The sequence below is a fragment of the Nymphaea colorata genome, chromosome 6 (assembly GCF_008831285.2).
Source record: "Nymphaea colorata isolate Beijing-Zhang1983 chromosome 6, ASM883128v2, whole genome shotgun sequence".
NCBI classification, from domain to species: domain Eukaryota; kingdom Viridiplantae; phylum Streptophyta; class Magnoliopsida; order Nymphaeales; family Nymphaeaceae; genus Nymphaea; species Nymphaea colorata.
Genome location: NC_045143.1, coordinates 15,981,050 through 16,000,383, shown reverse-complemented (window position 1 = coordinate 16,000,383; position 19,334 = coordinate 15,981,050). Strand labels below are relative to the sequence as shown.

The window sequence follows — 19,334 nt, the reverse complement described above, 5'->3', positions numbered from 1 at the left end:
AAGAACTTAACAACTCCTGAATGCAGATTTTACGAAAAGCAGTCTCCAAACGAAAATTGACACAGATGCAGCATGCTTCTAAATACTGAATACAGCCTCAATGAGACACTTTACTGGTCGAACAGACTTCGTTCACCTTGAAGATCTACACTTAAGAGCTCACCTGGTCAGGTCGACGCACGTTTGTTAACCTCACTGTACCCACATGATCATTCTACCTCTATAATGAAGCAAAGGTTTTGAATACATTTACATGGATACGTGTTAGAAAGGAACTGAAGTTATCGAGGATGCCTCACTAATTCAATCACAATTGAGAGGGAGAAAAGGATATCTGAAGTTACCTCGCCAAGTTAAATTGCAATAAAGAACTTGCCCTGATCGCTGCCGTCTGCAAAATAACTTATATTTACTGAAATGCCACTTCGTCTAGGATAACCGCTCCCGCTTGTTAAGAGTATATTTATAGTTGAACGAAAGCTACGAACAAATTCAACGTCACGAGCCAAAGTAGAAATAGACCACGGCAACTAGAATAGAAAAAACATAGGCAGCAACCTTGACATAACTCATTGACCACTAAGGATTCGTCAATACCTATGGACTCCCTATGAAACACGTTAAAGTAGAGAACAATACACTAAACATTAAGATACAGTTTGATTCTTCTCTTTTCCCCTTTCCTGAGGCAATACAAAATTTATCGATTCCCCAAACTTAATAGCAGAGGGGCCAACAAATTGCCGGTGGTTAGTCAATACCACCAAATAGACATAATGGGACGCTAACAAAGAAAGCTACAGCGACATGAAATGAACCCCACACCAGGTTGAAAACAATGACAAGTGGTGGTACAATAATCGCAATAAAAATATTACACTATATGACCCATACTCGCATCTTATTCACAAAGGCCGCCGGAGACAGGTGCTTGGATCCCTCAATAATCGCCCAAGTGTCTTGTCTGCAGTTAAAGCGAGATTGCTTGTTTAAACCAAAATAGGTTTCTGCCTGTGGAATTTGAGTAAAAAAAGGGTCGGAAACAGCACAAGGGAAATTTATAAACAAAACAGGCACTACGACATAAAAAAAATTAAAAAGGAGAAGAAAGGAAAAAGAAAAGGAACAGACCTGGGCAGGAAAACGAGTTTCACCGAAGTGTGCCTGGAACATGCAGAACAACAGAAACTAATGCAGATGCACTGCTTAATAGCTCCCAGAATCCACCTGTACAATTGGGTCTGGTCCTCCCGCCGCCTTGCTAAAAAGAGGGATTGTTATAAATCCAGCTAAATTTTAGTAATCAACACTCAAGGGGCTGCTCTCCCATTTCTATAGAAGCGTGCAGAGGACATGCCCCCTGTCACACCTTGTAAGCTTTCGTCCTTTGGTCGCTTCTGAGCCACCCTAAGTACGTAAAGGAAATTTTAGTGCTACAAGGAATAGGAAGCAAAACCAATGAAACAAGAATAAGAAAATGTAATCTCTCTCTCTCTCACAGACCCAACCCCCCCCCCCCCCCCCCTGCATAGAGACACCATGAAACCAACTATTTCAAAAATTGTTCCCCAACAGCCACAAGTACATATAAGACAGAAACATCGAAGGCTAGCTTCTCATACACACAGAGTAAAAGGTTCCAGGCTGCCACCATATCATCTTCATTCCTTGCCAGCCTACACAGAGTGGTTGAACGTACAAAGTTCCGCTAATGTGTCCCCATTTAAAGATAAGACTAGTCAGGAGCACAATGACATTTTCATTTTTTAAATCTGAAGTGCACTTCCTCGAAATCAAGAAGAAACCTCAATATTTAAAACGTAAATACTGCAGCAGGTTGGTGCTTTTTTGCTTTCCTTTTGCATCGTCAAACAAATGTTTTAGTTTCGTCTTTTCATATTTTTTCCATCAATAATTGTGTGTTATCACTGCCTAAGCTACCAATTGACATAAACCTCAGGTGTGCTTTCCATCTATCTTCATTTCCTAAATACATCATCTAATGTTTTTCTAGTTTTTCGCTCTACCATAAGTACCAGTTTTTCGTACTTCAATTTACTTCACAAAAAATAAAATTTCAGCGAACCAAATTCTCGATAGTGATCATCACCCTTTTTTTCTTTTTGAAACAAAAAGACATTGTGTCGTTTTACATGAAGTTCACATCACAAACTGATGAGAGAAACAAAAGATGACAAGGATCTGATAAACCTTATAGTTCATCTAACACAATACTAAGGAAAGTATAGTCAATGTGTGATCTATTTCCATCTAATTTTGTCGTTTTTAGGCATGAAGCGTTTTGGGAACATGGTAGTATATATGGTTTTAATGTGTACACGTTGGACCAGTACAAAACTAGTGATGTTTGAGGAACGTTTGCAATTTTATACAAGACAAACATTTATAGGTACACGTTGTCCCCAAGGCTGTCCTTATAATGACAATGAGAACAGGCACCAGGGCCCAATCATTTTGTGGGAACGGGCAAGAAAACATATAGAATGGAAGAAAAAGAAACAGTCCCAAGAGCCACAAGATAACAAACAATATCTTATTCTTATGCGGTTAGGGATGTGACTCTGTTCCAAAACGATTTACTTCTGAATTTATCTTGCAAAAGGTACATTAGATGTCCTAAAAGTTAAAAACAAACATGGATGTATGAGATTTTGGCTTCACGGGATAATCTATCAATAACCAGTGAAATGCAATATCCTGAAAAGATTTTGTATCTTAAGCAGATATGAAGCACTCACACAAAAAGCACATAGAAACTGTATAAATAATCAATAATTGAAACAATATAAATAACCAATTATTCATATTGATAGCTTCATATGATTAGGATTTTGACAGCTAGCCTCCTTGGTTAGAATAACAGCTAGTTCCCCAAAGCAAAATGAAAGATAGATTCCAAATATCACCTTTGTGAATTTGATCGCTTCTGCACTTGCTGGCTAGAGAATTTCAAATTACTAATTGCCTCTTCAGCAGCCTGCACAATATAACCACAGATATCAGTATATGCAGTCGTCTTGTAGAGATGGTAAATGATTAACTTGTAATTTGGTAATGTCTCATACCAATTGCAAAAAGCAAAGAAAACCAAGTTCACTTCAGTTCAAGCATAACACAAGAGAAAAGACTGAAATCATGTCACAGCATGCACATTGAAGTTCCTAATTTTGAATCCCCCGAAAAGGTATTCGTCAAAATATATGACCTATGTAGCACATTCAAAAAATGCCAAAGTATCCATATCAAATAATTTTGGCACAAACACAAGAGTAGATATGGAGGGGATACCAGGTGGGAAAAGAAAGGACTATAATTTATTGTGTTTAGTTGCAAGGGAAAATAAAGGAAAAGAATGGACAGAAAACGAGACTGGCAGTGTATTTCCAATCCCTCCAGAAATGGAGAGATTGAGAGGAAAAGAAACATTGTCTAACAAATTGATAAATTTGCCTGTCATTTCTCTTTTCACAGTGAGGACTTTGTCTCTTTGAACTCAAGGCTGCATCGCGCTTCTTTATTTGCCTGTGAACGAGGCAGCCCCATCTCTCTCTCTCTCTGTAAACCACGGCAGCAGGCTGCCTCCTCTCTCTCTCTCTCTCTCTCTCTATTTCAGGTGAGGGTCAGATGGCCCACAGCTCCCTTCATGCAATCTCTATGGGAACATCAGCTTGTTCTCCATTGTGGAATTCCATATGTTTCATTCACCAAATCTAACTAATCTAAGATCACCAAACTAATATTTTTCAATTCAGAGGAAAATATATATATATATATATATAAAATCTAAATATACTAAAAAGATTGGTACATCCCACGATAAAGAAAATACTTCTTTTTTATAAACTTTCCAAAAAATGTCAACATCATATATGATATATGTAACAAAATACTAAAAATACAATAAGATAATACAATAAGATTTCAAAACTCTATCAGATTATGTGAAGTTTGGTCCTATAGACAATATTTATATTCGATATATAATCTTACTAAGTTTTACTTTATTATTGATAACTTAAAAACTAAAACAGCAATGACCTGACCCACTCCCGAGCTCGAGGCCCCTGTTCCAGTGGATCCCAACCCACCTCCTACCAGTTTCGGTTCCAGCCCGAAAAAGGCTAAGGACTAAGACAACTAACCACTTTAACAACACCCTTTACAAGTCCTCTTAGATCCCTCACAATCTAAGGTACGAGACTAAACTTTTGGATTGTTACAAAAACCCTTTTATTTTACTTAACAGCAAGACCTGTGGCCATTATATAAAATTTCTGCCTCGACCACTTAAAGGTGCATTTAAGACAAGTAAAATAAAGGTCTCATGCAACAAAGAGTAGCACCAATTAACGGTGCATTCAAGAATGGAAAAAGAAAATTGCTGAAGTTTTTTTTCACATTGAGTTGTCAGTATCAAAGGACATCTTCCTATTTTATTACCGCATTTGGAAATAGCAGTTGAATTTCCTAGAAAAAACATTAATCTTCTTGCACAATCACAATTTACAACCCCTAACAACAAAGCTCAGGTAGCCCCAAGTGGGACCCGAGTCATAGATTCCTTGGTTAAAAATAGTCTTCTCTGGTCTGTGGTATAAAGTCAAATAAAAATGATTTTGCACAACTTGTACAATTTGTAGAACCTGTGTAACTTTACTACCAGGATGCTTTTACTTTTCTTCAATGAACAAAAAATTCTTGTTGACAATATTTTAGTTGATCTTTTAGTTGATGTATTAGCTAATATTCTTGCAATATTGCTTGTCAAAAAATTTAATTGTTGAAGCCTTGTTATTCAACAACCCCCTACCATTCAAACGATCTTGTTGGCACCTGTTGCCTGCTTTCCGAAGGGGAGAGAGAGAGAGAGAGAGAGCTATATACAATCAAAACACACAAGTGTTATGAGCATTACCGAAGATCAATTTAAGTTTTTTCTTTCCCTGATTCAGAAGCTCTTTTCTTTTCTTTCTTTTATATAGCAAACAAACATGATGTCTGTCAATTCCTTTCCTTTTCTTTCATATATCCAAACAAGCTCTTATAATGTGTTATTTTCCTCTTTTTCCCTTCTTATCCTTTCCCTCTCCATCATTAATCCTTCTAATTCTTTTTCTTTCCTTTCCCTAAATCCAAACAGTGATAAAGCGAGGGAGGAAAGAGAAAGCGAGACGAGGGATAGTCACCCCTTACCCTTTTCTCCACCTAAGAAAAACCCTCCCATAAAGAGAAAAGATGGGAAGTGACCCGTCACCTCACCTTCCTAATCTCTTTAATATCTGTTAGAGAGACATGCCATGGGAGTTTTTTCATTCTTTTTACTCTTTTCTTCTTTTTACGCTCCACAATTTCTCCTTCCCACACACACACACACACACATAGAATATGTCAACTAAAAATGGCGTTATATGCATCAACTCAGCCATAAAAGGTAACACATGAATTGCTTTTTTCAAAAAAGGAATAACTGTAAAGAAGGAAACATCCCATGTTTATTTTTTGCATCTCAGCGACCCATCAACTGAGGGTTGATGGTGACTTAACAAAGTTGAGACCTTTTTTGTAGTTGACATATTCTAGAGACATAGGTTGAGGATGGGTCATCATAGTTCCCAACCTTTTAGTAGTCAACATATACAAGAAACCTATACGTGCATGTGTGAGTGCCTGTGTGTGTGTAACACATATGGAGTGCAGGTGCAGCTAAGCCTGAGCATTGAGCCGGGTACGCAACTGGTAGCCGGTACCCAGCCCGATTTGGGCCTGAGGTCAGGCCTAACAAAAGGCACCAGGTCGGCCCGATAAGTTATTGGGACGGCCCGGGTGGGCCCGACTAAACTCAATACGGCCAGATAAGATATTTTTAATATTATTTTTATTGATTTTTATATATAGTTATCATATTATATTACAAATAACTATATTTATATATTATTTTATATTTTTTTAAAATTTTAACCAGGCTGATGCCCAGGCCTAGGTGCAACAATTCTCAAAAAAAAATTGGGTGCAGGTGTAGCAAGGGTATATACATAATTTGTTATATAACTACCGAACTGTTCCATTGTTAGATAAATGAACTGGTTAACAATATCTAAATATGAAAAATTCAGAAGAACTGCCCAATGTTTGGGATAATAATGAATAGGCGCCTAACTTTTGAAGTACAACAAATCAGCTCTTAACTTTTCCATTAAACCCACAAACAGCTGCTCTTCTAAAAAAGTTATTAAAATAAGCTGATAAATTACAAAATTAACCTATATATCAAAATTTACCTAGAAAAATCATGGTTCCGCTTTCACCATCCAACGAGGGCCAATGGCGGTCAAGATCATCCAGCGAAGGTGACCTTTGCCGAGTCGCGAGAGTCAGGGATGCCATTGGCCTCGCTAGACAGCACAGCAAGGGCCGCACGAGAGCAAGGCATGCCTCTCACTATCCAGCGAAGGGCAACAACAACCTTTTTTAATTTTCAAAAAAATATTTTTTATATAAAAAGTTAAATTTGTAATTTAACAATAACTTTTTAGAAGACCGGCCATTTGTAAGTCCTATTTAAAAGTTAGGCACCCATTTGTTGTACTTCAAAGAAAAAATTACAAATAACCAGTCAATGGTTGAGCGATTTACAAACAGACGCTCAACCATTGAAGTGTTACACTTTGGCGCGCTCAACATTTCAAGGTAATTCTCAAACAGCCGCCTTTGACGTGACAGACAACAGCAAATGTTAAGGTCGGTTGAAATTACCAGTTAGTTTGTAAGCACTTACTTTTGCCAACAGTATTTCCACAGATGGGTCTATTATGTTAAAACTTTTCATTTTGTGGACCCAGATCATATTATCCAGTTGTAGTCTGCTACTAAACACATTTATAATATGTATATGTATGTTTGTACATTTTCATCCATTACAGTATCACCCCTTACTAGTACAACATTAGGGCCAGGGGTGGAGGCAGGTGTAAGCATTATGTGGGCAATAGCTCACACAGACCCACAAAAAATTGTTATTTTCATATTCATATTTCAGGGAATTTTTCCTCATTTACATATTGGTGCCCCTTAAAAATTTAATGTTTTATGACTAGTGCCCCTGAGTTTGAATTTTCTGGCTCTGCCCCTAATTAGGGCTCTCGCCTCACAGTTACAGCAGCCACTTTGGTGTCCCATCACCCTTTTTCTTCGTTTCTGTCTGCACCTGATTTTGTGATGTGCTTATTCAAACCTGATATGGTATCAAAGCCAGGTTTCAATCCAGGGACCTGTGAGTTATGGACCCACCAGGCCTCTGCTGCTCAACTCTGTTTAGAACAGCAGCAATTCTAAAGGTACATCATCAAATCCTCAAGGCGGCAGCAAAATAATCTTCTGATGCAAATTAATGCACACACGCTGCCAACATATATACATATATATATAAGCAAAGTAGATAACCTTCAGATGAGCATGTTCTGCCAACATATATACATATATATATATAAGCAAAGTAGATAACCTTCAGATGAGCATGTTCCTTTGTTGAACCTTTTCCTGCCCCAAGAATTCGACCTGCCACCTCAACCTGTATAACAGGTTATATGAAAGTAAAGAAAAATAACAGTTAAATTCTCCCAAGAAATGTTCTTTATCATACTATCTAGATAATCACACAAACTAGAAGCCATAAACAATTCAAAGTGGATAGTTTGATAGGTTAGAAGTTAGAACTCAGGGGAAAGAAACGTTAATAAGACAAAGGATAAGCTTAAAAGCTGAAATCACGACCATCTTACCTGTGCGTAAAATTCTCCTTTATTCAGTGCACTAGATGGAGGAGGTATGTCATTGATGACTGGCATTAGGTTTTCCGTCAAGCACTGCCAAAACAGAAAATACTCTTTTGACAAACATGAAGATCCAAACATAAGCAAATAACTATGTTGTTTACCAATTCTTTAAGAGTAGAGATGATACTGGGCAATCTCTGAAGATCATCTACTGGTTCCAACTGGCCTACTGTACTTGCATTGGGCAAACCTTCATCTCCTACCACGTTTTCTACCCTGGATGGTCCATGCACGTCCAGTAATGATCCACCATCTGGTTCTCCACCAACTGCCCCATTATCATTTGAAATGTGTTCAACATACTTTTCTGCAATTAAAAAACACATTTTTGTTACCATACAGCATAGTACTGGTATACTACTTTTTTGTCCAAGTAGAAAAGAAAGCACATAGCCCAAGAAAAAATGAAAAACAATGCATCATAAACCACAAGAAAAATAAAATGACTACCATCAGACTCATTTTGTTGATAAAAAAAAGCACCCACATCTTCTATGGAAAATACAAATTTCATAAACCAAATAAGAAAAACTTGCCAGCCAAATGTTGAAGGGCATTTGTAGCAGCTTGATGTTCAGCTTCTTGCTTGGTACCACCTGTTCCTTCGCTTATTTTTTCTCCAGTAAACCACACCTGCATTTTATCCAAAAATCAGCAAAATGAGGAAAAAAAAGAAATTTTGACATTATCTCTAAATAGATTCATACACCATTGTTTTTCAAGCTTCAAAAAGTATGAACAGACAGACTTATAGAAAAGTCACCAGATGATGGCCATGGATAAGGAGGACCAACATTTCTATTCAGCTACCAGCAAGCCTATAATATACAAGACCATGTGCAAAGAGAATCAAAAGGTAGTGTCGTGTCACAGATCCCAAGAAGAAAGGGCAAGGCTACATACTGTTAATGTGTAAAATGCAGAGACTAGAGTAAAAAGGGCCACCAAATATTGCTTTAAGCACGCGTACCAAAAGAATTATTAAGAACAGTGAGGGAAAAAAGAAGGGGGAAAAGAAAACAAAACAAACATGTAGCTATTGGACATGAAAAATCAAATTTGCAGGTCAAAAAGTGAGTTCCCTTCAAGAAAATATGTTTCATAAAAGATTATGAATCACTAATTTGAAACTTCCCTATTGAAAATGCCTCTCACGAATGATCAACTTCGAGAGAGCTTTAGATATAGACAGGGAAATGTTGATTCAGTTAGGACCCACTTTTACATCCCAGTAAAAACCATGACATGAAAATCAATGGTTTAGCAAAACAAACCTCAAATACTTTTACCAAACCTGTTAAACGCAAACCATGCTGTATAGTAAAATAAGTAAATGTAAACAAATCAAGGCTCAGATTTGACAGAAACACCAACAACCATGTTTTCCCATGAATCTAACCAAGAAGGTGGATAAAATACACACACATACCTATGCTACAGCACACTGAGCACCTACTTCCACCTATTAGAAACTTTAAGTTTCCAGCCATAAAATGTTAGTACCATGTACAGCATTGATATTTGAGGACTGAAAAAAGATCAAACATTTATGTGACAATGCTACAGTTCACTTCATGATTTCAAAAACCTTTTCAACATATTTGCTCAAAGCCTCAAAATTGTCCTAACAAAGGTATAATGGAAATTCAAGAAACAAAAAAAATAAGTACAACGAAACAAGAAAGAGAAAAAAGGGAGAATGTGATAGTAGCAACCACACTGTAAGCAGAAAGTTACAGATTTCTTAACCAAAGATCAGAAATTTTCCATCACGAATTGGTATGTTAGTATGAAACAGAATTCCAGTCTTCAAATTTAGACTTTTCCATATGCCTCATCATTGTTCTTATCATGGAGTGTTTAATTATGGAATTTTACAAGATCACCCTTATGCTAGTGACTAAAACTCAATTCCCTCCATGGCTGGCAAGTCAAACTTGATTCATAGCAGAGAGCAAAAAAACCTGTGGAACAAACAATAAAAAAGATGAATGGACACAGTTGATAATTACAGATACTAACCTCAACAGAAAATTGAAGCTCTTTATTAGCAGTTGATGCCGGTTTGAATTCTATCTGAAACCAAACCAATTCAGGAACAAAAGTACACATTGGACAACCAACAAAATGGAAGAAAAATCCAAATGATGCCACCCAATGTGGAACAAATCCAAATGATGCAACCAATAAATACCTGTAGGCCACACCTTAGTCCAATTTCCCGTAAAACTCCAACAGACACAGAAGATACTTGTCCAGAGCTTATCCCGGTCAGTACTTGTGACCCATTGTTGTTGGTATATAATCTCGATGTAGCCAGATCATCATCTTTGAAAAAGAGAAACAAATTCAACAAATCTACAGAAACTAAGACTTTATGACCAAATAACACCAACACAAAGAGTAAAGCCTGGAAACAAATAGTCAAGTGCAATCCCATAAGAAGTCATGCTTAGCATAGAACAAGAAAATAGATTGAATGGCAAAAGGAATACACTGACTGCATAAGAGAAAAAAAAATGGAACAAGAACTACATATCAGCCAAATAAATGGGAAACAAATATTCCAATTTCCAATGCATAGAGAACCAAGATAAAACTGCAAATTACCCCTAACACTAAAGAGTGACACAATGAGCAACACTGAGTAAAAAGAAAAATAGTTTGATGCCTGCATCATACTAGTTACTACCCTAAACTAAAATTGGATTGAGCTTTAAACCAGATGGATAACTAAAATAAGACTACCAAGTTTCAAATTTTGGTATCCTTATGTAGCCAAACCACCTTGAATCCAAGGGATAACAAAACCCATCAGCACAGAAAACAGCAAATAAAAAATCTAGCTCACAGAAAGAAAGTGGAGATGCCTCACATTTTTCAGAAAATAGTTATAAGCATATTAAAAGTACAGCTCATGGCTGAATAAAAAGCAGTTAATTCCAAAGTATAAAATGCCAAAAACCATCACTCATTTAGTTACAGGTGCATATAAAACAGATAAAAGAGTAAGCTTATGCTTGATCAAAAGAAGTGAGACTGTCCAAATGTGAATAAACCCCAACATATTTCAGCCTCTTAAGGTAACATTTTGAGCTACCCACAGATTAGGCCCTCTTAAGGTAATAAGGATCTAATGGACCTGAAAAACAGTACCATGCTTCGTCTTGGTAGAAAAATATGCATCCATCATCAGAATGATCTCAAAGTATGTTATCCAATTCAATGAAACTACTGGAAGTTTCAAAAGATTGAAGGATAGTCCTGAACCTTTACTAACAAGGACAATTTATGGAACATTGATCAACTTTTGGAACAGATAGCCAGGGAATACTAGACAACAAATACAAATTGCAAACAGCACTACATACCATGATGAGCTTCTTTGGGGTTACACACCCACATTTGGAGAAAAATGATCCCAGTATGATAAGACAGGCAGCTTTTCAGTTACTCAGACTTCACAAGGACTGAGACAGATATAATGAATGCACAATATCAATACAAATAAAATTGTATTCATTTTTCTACTTGTTTCTCGTTTCTGGTTGAAAACTTGAGTATTCAATTCTATCTAGATCCAAAGCAAGGGCCTCAAGCAAGCCTTGTGACGATATAACTGAGAAACTTCGCTGAATTTGTCCTAAACTCAATTCCTTGAATGAAGAATCTCAAATGACCACAAGAGAGAGTGACGATTTAGCATATGGTGACTAAACCAAGCAACTATCTGGCAGCACATGGAATGCTATACAGTATACATTACCAACGAGCTAATCTATCCTAACCGCATATAAACAACCAAGACAGTCACAGGTTCCACCTCTATATTTCATTTCAGAACCCATACTTAAATTGTTATACACAAAGGACACATGCTTTGTCTCACTGTCTGTGCATGAAGGAGAAGGCTAAAACAGAAGAATCACTAGAAACTGAACTGGGGAAAATGAGATATTCATGAGCTATGCAGACACAACAAATACCTGAGAAGGAAGAATGGTTTGACCTGACATTATTTTGCTGTTGCAAGTCTTCCCCAACAAGTTCCTGGAAAGTTACATTTAAATGGCTGGATGTCAGTGGAATTGTCAGATCAGAACTTATAAATAACATGTTGACACTTGAGAATTGAGAGGTAGCTATGAATCCAATAAGTAGCTAAAGATAAACTCATTGGCTACAGACCTCCCCTAATTTTACTTCAGATATCTGAGGCTTTTCAGATGAAATGGAAGTGTCCATCGCATGAGAAACTGAAGCAGCTTGAGCCTGCTGCCTGCCAGATTCTAGAGACTTGGCCTCCAAGGCTAATCCTGGCACCTGCCTATGTAGTTGCACTGAAATCTTCTCATCCTCCATGACCAGCCACCCCCCATGAGACTGTCCATCTGCTTCCAGTAATTCGGCAGTAGGCATTAAGGAAATAGATGAATCAACTGTCTTCTGTGCACGAGTGTCATGCCCATGTTGAAGAATAAGAAGCCGTCTTCTTGTATCAGGGTCCATAACAACTTCCCGCTCATCTCTTCCAAATGTGCCCAATGGAATTAGCCCTGGAAGAAGATGGAACGGAAAAAAGCGGCTAAAGAACATGAAAATTGAAGGAACTGTTAAGACGATAACAGTAAGAATTTTTACTTTGTCCTGACATCACAGCTTCAGAGCCCAATCTCTGATCCTGTAATCACAAGAGAAAACCAATAACTAAAAAAGATGCTTGTCCTGAAACTGAAAATGTCCTGTCATTTCAATAATTTTCCAAACCAACAAAGTCACAAAAAGCAAAAGGAAAGCATGCTAAAAACCTACCAACCGATTAATTCTCTTTTCAGCCTCAGTGTCATTTATGGTTTCAGGCATAGGCAAATTGCTAATTGTTATCATGCTCAGGTCCTGTTTAATTATTCATAACCAAAACAGCAGAGATTGTGTTAAGTGTATAGAAGCAAAGCAAAACATACAAGTTTCATTTAAAATTAGAAACAAGATATACTGTGGCTACCTCTGTCATCAAATAATTGCTCACATCAGGTGGAGGTGGCAGATCTGATGGAGAATCTTCATAGCGGATATCACAGACCCTCCTCAATAAGTTCTCATCAAATTCTCTGCAAATATAGATAAACAGACAAACTATGCCATGATCAAGCAATTGAAAACAAGCACTCAGAAAAGACAAAACAAGCAACTAAAAAACAACTAAATAAGCCATAGCCATGTCTAGCTCTGGTGAACTTACTTAAAGAAGCCTCCCCTTACGTTGCAAGCAACATTCCTTGCAACACACAAAACTGGAACAGCATTTGCCATCTGCAAAGAAGCATATGCATTTGTTGGTGATGAAAAAATTTATAAACAATATATTGGAAGTTTGAATAAAAATGTGTCCATACCTCTGCTTGAGGAGCATAATACGGAGCAAATGCAGGAACAACATGAACTCGAGGTTGATCCCTATCATCCCAAACCTTCAAACGATCATCAATTACCATTGCCATCTTTGGATGGCAAATGCCATCCTGGAAGACATTGACCAATGACTTCCTCGCACCTAGCACATGTACAGAACCCAAGAGAAAATAAATCGTAACAGACAATGAAAAGAATAAACTTGTTCATCAAAGTGCAAAAATGTCCACAAGTCTTTACATACTAATGCTACCAAAGGTGGTCATAAATGTGTAACCACACCAATAATGGAACTTGCAAAGTTGACCAAATCTGCAAACGCAAGTTAATTTCTAAAGAAAATGAAATCTCGAAATAAAAATCCAGCAAAACATCACAGAACAAAGAAACATCAGTTTCCAGTATAAAACCTTATACTGCATTTTTATGGGAACATAGTGCTAAATCATTTACTCATCAGGTAAGAAGTGCACATTTTTATGCATTTCTATTTAATATTTAATGCATTTTTCTTTTTCACTTGGTGTGCTACATGCATGAATGCAGCTTCTTGTTTCATTTTGCATGTTTGATAATGCAAATGGTCGGAATTTCATATTTTCACAGTTCATCTCTTTTTTCTTAACTATAGAGTAACTAGAGTCCTAGACCCATGTTAGTGTTCTACGGGTTTCTGCTGATTAGACTACATAAAGCACTGAAGAACTGGTAAGAATTGTATACAGAGACATGGAGTTCATTATGGTGGCCCAAAAGTCAAGAACCATTTCCTGATGTATATTCCAACAACAAAAGAGCATAGAAGTCCCGAACATGTACTACATAATACATATAGCAAGGATTCCACAACATCCACTTTGCGACAAGATGAAACTTCATACATCAGAGACATACCAAGTCACAAACCATCTAACACCCAAGGTGGAGATGAAAATAGGATGGAAGATGGAAAAATGAAGTGAATGGCATTGAAGGTGTTCTACAGACGTTTAGACCAGCATGAAAATTAATAAGAACACATTTTCATGATCGAAGGCAAATGACTGTATAATAGAGATCAATGCCCACTGATCAATTGCGCAAATAAATATTCAAACGTGATATGCCACTTGCTTGAGGACCACCTCAAGCATTCCAAATTTACCAAGGAAAGCATTCCAAATTTACCAAGGATGACAGGCTGTGGCATTCACTAGTAATGTTTCTAGAAGGCATCTGGGTAGATAGGATGGAGGGTGTCAACCAGCCCTGTAGATAACCAATGCCACTCCAAGAATGATCACCTATTTCAAATGTGACATGCAATAAAAGATGACGGCAACAGAAGTAAAGTAAGCAACTATGTCACATGAGTGCGGGGTGCGGGTGCCGGAGCAGCACATCCCAAAAAATTTAGGTGCAGCGGTGCGGCAAGGGTATTTTATTATTATTATTATTATTAATTTAGTATGTATATAACAGAATAAGCATGTATATATTATTATTACAATTTAGTTATTAATGTAAATAACATACTTGCATAATTGTATTGCATAGGAAAATATCAAAACAACATATATTATATATAATAATTTAGTAAGATGACATACTAACAGTCTAACATAAAACATAAAAAATTGATAGAAACATAGAAGCATAAATTGAAAATTTGAAATTAAAACTTCAAAAGAACAACACTAACCACAGCTGGTCGGCTGCATAGTGCATATATAAAAAAGCTTATATTATATATTATAAGTTTATAACATGACAATATATCACTATAACGGTTGCAAAGTATACATGCACGGCTGCATATGTACATGACTGACAATATATATTTGTTAGTTGAGCTTTGAAACTTTTATAGTAGATTCAAGAACAACTGAACAAGCATCTAAAATAAAATACAACAATAATACCAAAAAATGGGACACATTTAGACCGGACACGGGATGACCGCACGTATCAGAAATGGACAAATATAGTCTGAGGCGATTGACTGCATCTGACTCGGGTTGATTGGGCTCGGGTGCGAGTCGGAGCCGCACCCATGTCTGGTGCGCACCCTACTCGACACGACTCGGGTGCGACAGTAAAATAGAAAAGTTCATGTGACTTAGGTAAGCAATCATAGTTATGAGTATGACTGAATGACATCCTAAAACTGACTCAAAAGAAAAAGTCACAGCTTTAACGTATAACTTCCACAGATTAACGCACAAACTGCACATGCTCCTGGATATCCATGTAGAAGCTAGTGGTTAGATTCCTTAAGTTAATGTAACAAAGCAAGAACTAAACAATCCAACTATTGAGCAGCACAAGTGTAATGTGGATTATCTCGGATTGGGCATCAGTGCATTAGCAATTCTATAGAAATACACCGTTAAGAGTGTCAAAAACCAAACTCCTCTACTCACCTGATTTTACACAAACAACACGATCTAGTAGCTGTTTTGAGCTTATCAAGTGTGCTTCCGGGTCAAGAAGCCTCCACATCTCGAGCGCGTAATCTTTTTCTGCCATGGTGCAGACATACACCTCAAAGCGTTTTCGCCCTTTCTGAGCAGTCAAATAACTCCTGAGTTCATCCCATGCAGGACGCAACCGGACAAGGACACTAGTGTCGCGAACCTGAATTTTTGTGTGGATGAAAACCCATGCTAAGATATAAGAATTAAAATTACTAGGAGAAATGCAATTCAATAAATGTAAGGAATCGCTTGGCCAGGGCTTCACTGAAATCAACAACACATTCTTAACCCGGCAACCCAAGCTTATCCTAGTTTTCTCACCGCCGTCACTCCGTGAGGGGTTAGTTTTGTTATTGAGGTACTCCCCAAGGGATTGTAGCGTACGGTGAGAATATGCATTGCGGATTAAAATGCAATTGATCCCGAAACACTACGCTTCGCGGAAGATCTGAATGCCCATGCAAACCCCTAACAAACGAATAGTGGCTTTACCTCAGGATTAATACGAGTTAGGATCATATTCCGCTCCGGTAATCTTATAACTGGACGGAAGAGACGGTCGTGCTTGTCGGAAAGTGGAGGAACCTCCTCGGATTGAGCCTTCATCATTTTCCCGTTGTCAGTTACCTGATCACTTTCGGTGTACTGCTTCAGGATCCCCTTGTCCTCGACATACCTTTTGAGCTCCGCAGACATTCCAGCGACGCGCTGGGGGTCGTTCTCCAAGCTGAGCTTCCGCTGCAGAGCGTCAATCCTGTCTTCGAAAGACTTCATTGTGTTGGCAACGATCAACGTCTCGTCGAGGTCGAACACAATCGCCAAGCATCTGAGGTTTAGCAATCCCAAGCAGGCGCTGTAGAGGCCTCTAGCCACGTTAAAAGCCCAGAAGCACAAGAACTTTTCCTTCCTACTCAGCATTGCCACCAGATGCACCTCTTCGTTGCCGGCCATAACAACAGCAGTCTGACAAAACGAAATTTTAAGGCGAGAAGGAAACCGTGGAGAGGAGAGAAGAAAGAAGAAGCTGTTCCGTTCCGTAAGGAGAGAGGGTACCTTGCGCTCGTTAAAGCAAGAAACGTGGAGAGGGTGCATTGACGGAAAATCGGCGCGAGATTTGAACTCCAGTTTGAAGGAGAGGCCAGAGGCGGAGATGGCCTGGAGGACGGCGAGGGGTTGGCATCTCTCGCTCGGAGGAGAGAAACCGGTGACGCGGATCTCTGCGAAGGAAGGGGCGTGGAAATTAGGGTTTTGGGGTAAGACGTCGGCCTCGCCTAACCGAACATCGCCGTGGTAGACGATCGATTTGAAACCACCGCGAGGGAGCATCTAAACAAGCTTCAATCGGACGACCCAGAGGAATTTGGGATGGGAACAGGAATCTGATCGAGCCCTCGATGCGCTGGGAGCAAGGGGGAAAAAAGAGATGATTTGGGAGGGAGGGGGAGGAGTCGATGCTTCCCTCTCCCCACTCGGTTTTTTCAAACAAAAAAAAAAAAAAAAAATCTCGCGACCTGCTCTGCTGGGCAGTTCCACTTCCTTCCGCTCTTTCTTTTGCCCCCCTCTTTACCCGCCCATTTTGTGCGGCCTCGACTTCAGTCCTGCGTCTCCCCGACGCTGGGCGAAACAATTTCGATGAAGCCCCTCAACGATGTAACAATTGAAAGTACTGATGCCAATTTCTTCAGTAATACCACGGAACGGAGCTGCCTAACGAATGACATGACATTTATCGGACGGTTAGAAAGATCCGAGTTAAAGCCCGTGAGTGCGTCTTCCTTTGCAAATGCAACCGGCCAGGGCACATTGGCAAACAACAATGGAGTTGAATGAGCGAACGGTCGACAAATGACCACATCAGACGAAGAATATGAACACATCTATCCACTAATCAATTGCCCTTATAAACTTCACCTGCAAAAGCGGGCCATTCTATATGTTACGTTTAAGAGAGAAAGCCGCGCCGGCAGCCTCCAACTGACTCCAAAAGGAGAAGAAAGAAAAATGGAGAGGGACATCGACATGTATGCACTCCACGTACTTCACCACCATCACTTCTTTCCCTTTTTGGGGTGAGACGAAAATGAAAGTGCGCGTGGATAGAGAAGATAATATTAATAACGAAATGACTTGTTGAAGACATTGCACGCATCATAAAATTACTGCTGTAATCGCAGTGAGTGATGTCGTGATCATATCGGTCCATACTCGCTGATACTATTTTTCAAGAATATTAAATTATGTACTTTTTAGTCTTCTGATTATCTAAAGTTATTCTTCTTGTCCTAAAATAGGAAGCCAACTGAGAAGTTAAAAATGAAATAGACCATTGCCGGCAGAGCAGATGCATATCGTCATAGGTGCGACTTTAGTGAAGGATAAGATGATGAACCCTAATCCTAATCCTGTTTTTATAGAGGACCTTGAGTTTTGTGGATGATGATGCTTCTTGTATGACGTGCAGGTCAAGGATATTTTGTCAATTAGTATTCTCAATCATCATTTGGACGAGTAACCCTTCTCTTCCTGCAAGCGAAAATTCAGAAATAGTGCCGAAGCTGCAAAAGGTGATCTACTTTCCGTTCAAACGGGGGAAGCTTTTACTTATTAATGTTGTTGTAAAACTCCATCTTCTTTTATTATTAGTTATTGACAAAATCGGAAAGACCGACCACTCCAGCACTGGAGCCAACAATCTTCTTTTATTAGGAGGCCAACTATGAAGTTTTATTTTTTTTCAAATATTTTGTAAAGAACCACATTAAGATTTTAAACAGTTCCAACAAGGTTTTTTTTTTTTTTTTGAAATATCTGGAGGGCGATGGCCCTTATCAGCCCCCGTGGCTCCGCAGACTGACGGTGTAGACCTATACCGGCCTTAGAAACGGCAAGTTAAAAATTTTAAGGTAATTATAAATGTTCTTTTACTACTAATATGTCCGCCTATATTGGCTGGTGTGGTTTGGTCGGGTAAAATCTTCGCCGGATTTAACTTTGGAGCCTTATTTTCACCCAAACAATCGTCTCCTACCTTCGTTTTTCTGACTAGTTTAAATATTGCAACCAACTTTCAATAGTGGAAATGAAAAGGAATCTCATCTCCTTATCTCTTTGTTAATGACTCTTTTCTGAGGCTACAACAAACGTCTCATTCTTTAAATAGAAGAGTGACGTTAGTTTCATTTTTCTTGCCTTAAAGATACTTCCGATTCATCGGTTCAAAGCATGACTCATGCATTTGGAATAATGTATTAATGTTGAGAGTCAAGACTTTCTTTTCTTTTTTTTTTTTCTGTTGACGATAACTCGTTAAATCTAGTTTTTATTTCCAGAAGTGGCCTTCTCCTGAATTTTAGTGGGTTTAAATTTAATAAATAATGTCCAATCGCATTAACGTTCATGTTTACATAAACATCCAAATAGATTTGAATTTGGATTTAGTTTTATATAAAAGTCCTATATCTAATACCTGTCCATTTTGAACGCTGATCACCAAAATAATGTAATAAGATTCGAATTCGGTTTAAAAGTCGGATTCAATTGTGAATTTAAAAATTGGATTAATTCAGATTTGGACATGGTATAGACTTTTTTTGTTCATACATGAATCCAAACG

The 19,334-nt window shown here is 38.2% G+C and overlaps 1 protein-coding gene across 2 annotated transcripts; it reads right to left on the bottom strand.

Annotated features, from left to right (window-relative positions):
* Positions 1-641: 641 nt before the first annotated feature.
* On the bottom strand, positions 642-17,533 carry LOC116256014 (RNA polymerase II C-terminal domain phosphatase-like 2). Of its 2 annotated transcripts, none has more exons than XM_031632131.2 (19): positions 16,775-17,533; positions 16,214-16,684; positions 15,668-15,881; positions 13,250-13,407; positions 13,096-13,166; positions 12,859-12,964; positions 12,666-12,749; positions 12,495-12,534; positions 12,042-12,409; positions 11,840-11,903; positions 10,048-10,181; positions 9,876-9,929; positions 8,390-8,486; positions 7,955-8,160; positions 7,800-7,883; positions 7,523-7,588; positions 2,928-2,998; positions 1,132-1,407; positions 642-1,011 (listed from the first exon to the last, which is right to left on the bottom strand). In XM_031632131.2, the coding sequence occupies exons 1-18, from the start codon at positions 17,045-17,047 to the stop codon at positions 1,311-1,313; spliced, it is 2,658 nt and encodes an 885-aa protein (XP_031487991.1). In that variant the 5' UTR covers positions 17,048-17,533; the 3' UTR covers positions 642-1,011; positions 1,132-1,310. The 2 variants fall into 2 exon arrangements, with proteins under 2 accessions (XP_031487991.1, XP_031487992.1); XM_031632132.2 differs by having other exon boundaries at positions 642-964.
* Positions 17,534-19,334: the final 1,801 nt, after the last annotated feature.

Excerpts from the sequence above, each read along its gene's own strand:
- LOC116256014 (XM_031632131.2), bottom strand. The coding sequence starts at position 17,047 with ATGCTCCCTCGCGGTGGTTTCAAATCGATCGTCTACCACGGCGATGTT. Across the intron at positions 10,182-11,839 it reads AAACCATTCTTCCTTCTCAG|ATGATGATCTGGCTACATCG; the intron begins GTATTTGTTGTG and ends TCTTTTTCAAAG. Across the intron at positions 8,161-8,389 it reads TGCCCTTCAACATTTGGCTG|AAAAGTATGTTGAACACATT; the intron begins GCAAGTTTTTCT and ends TTTTAATTGCAG.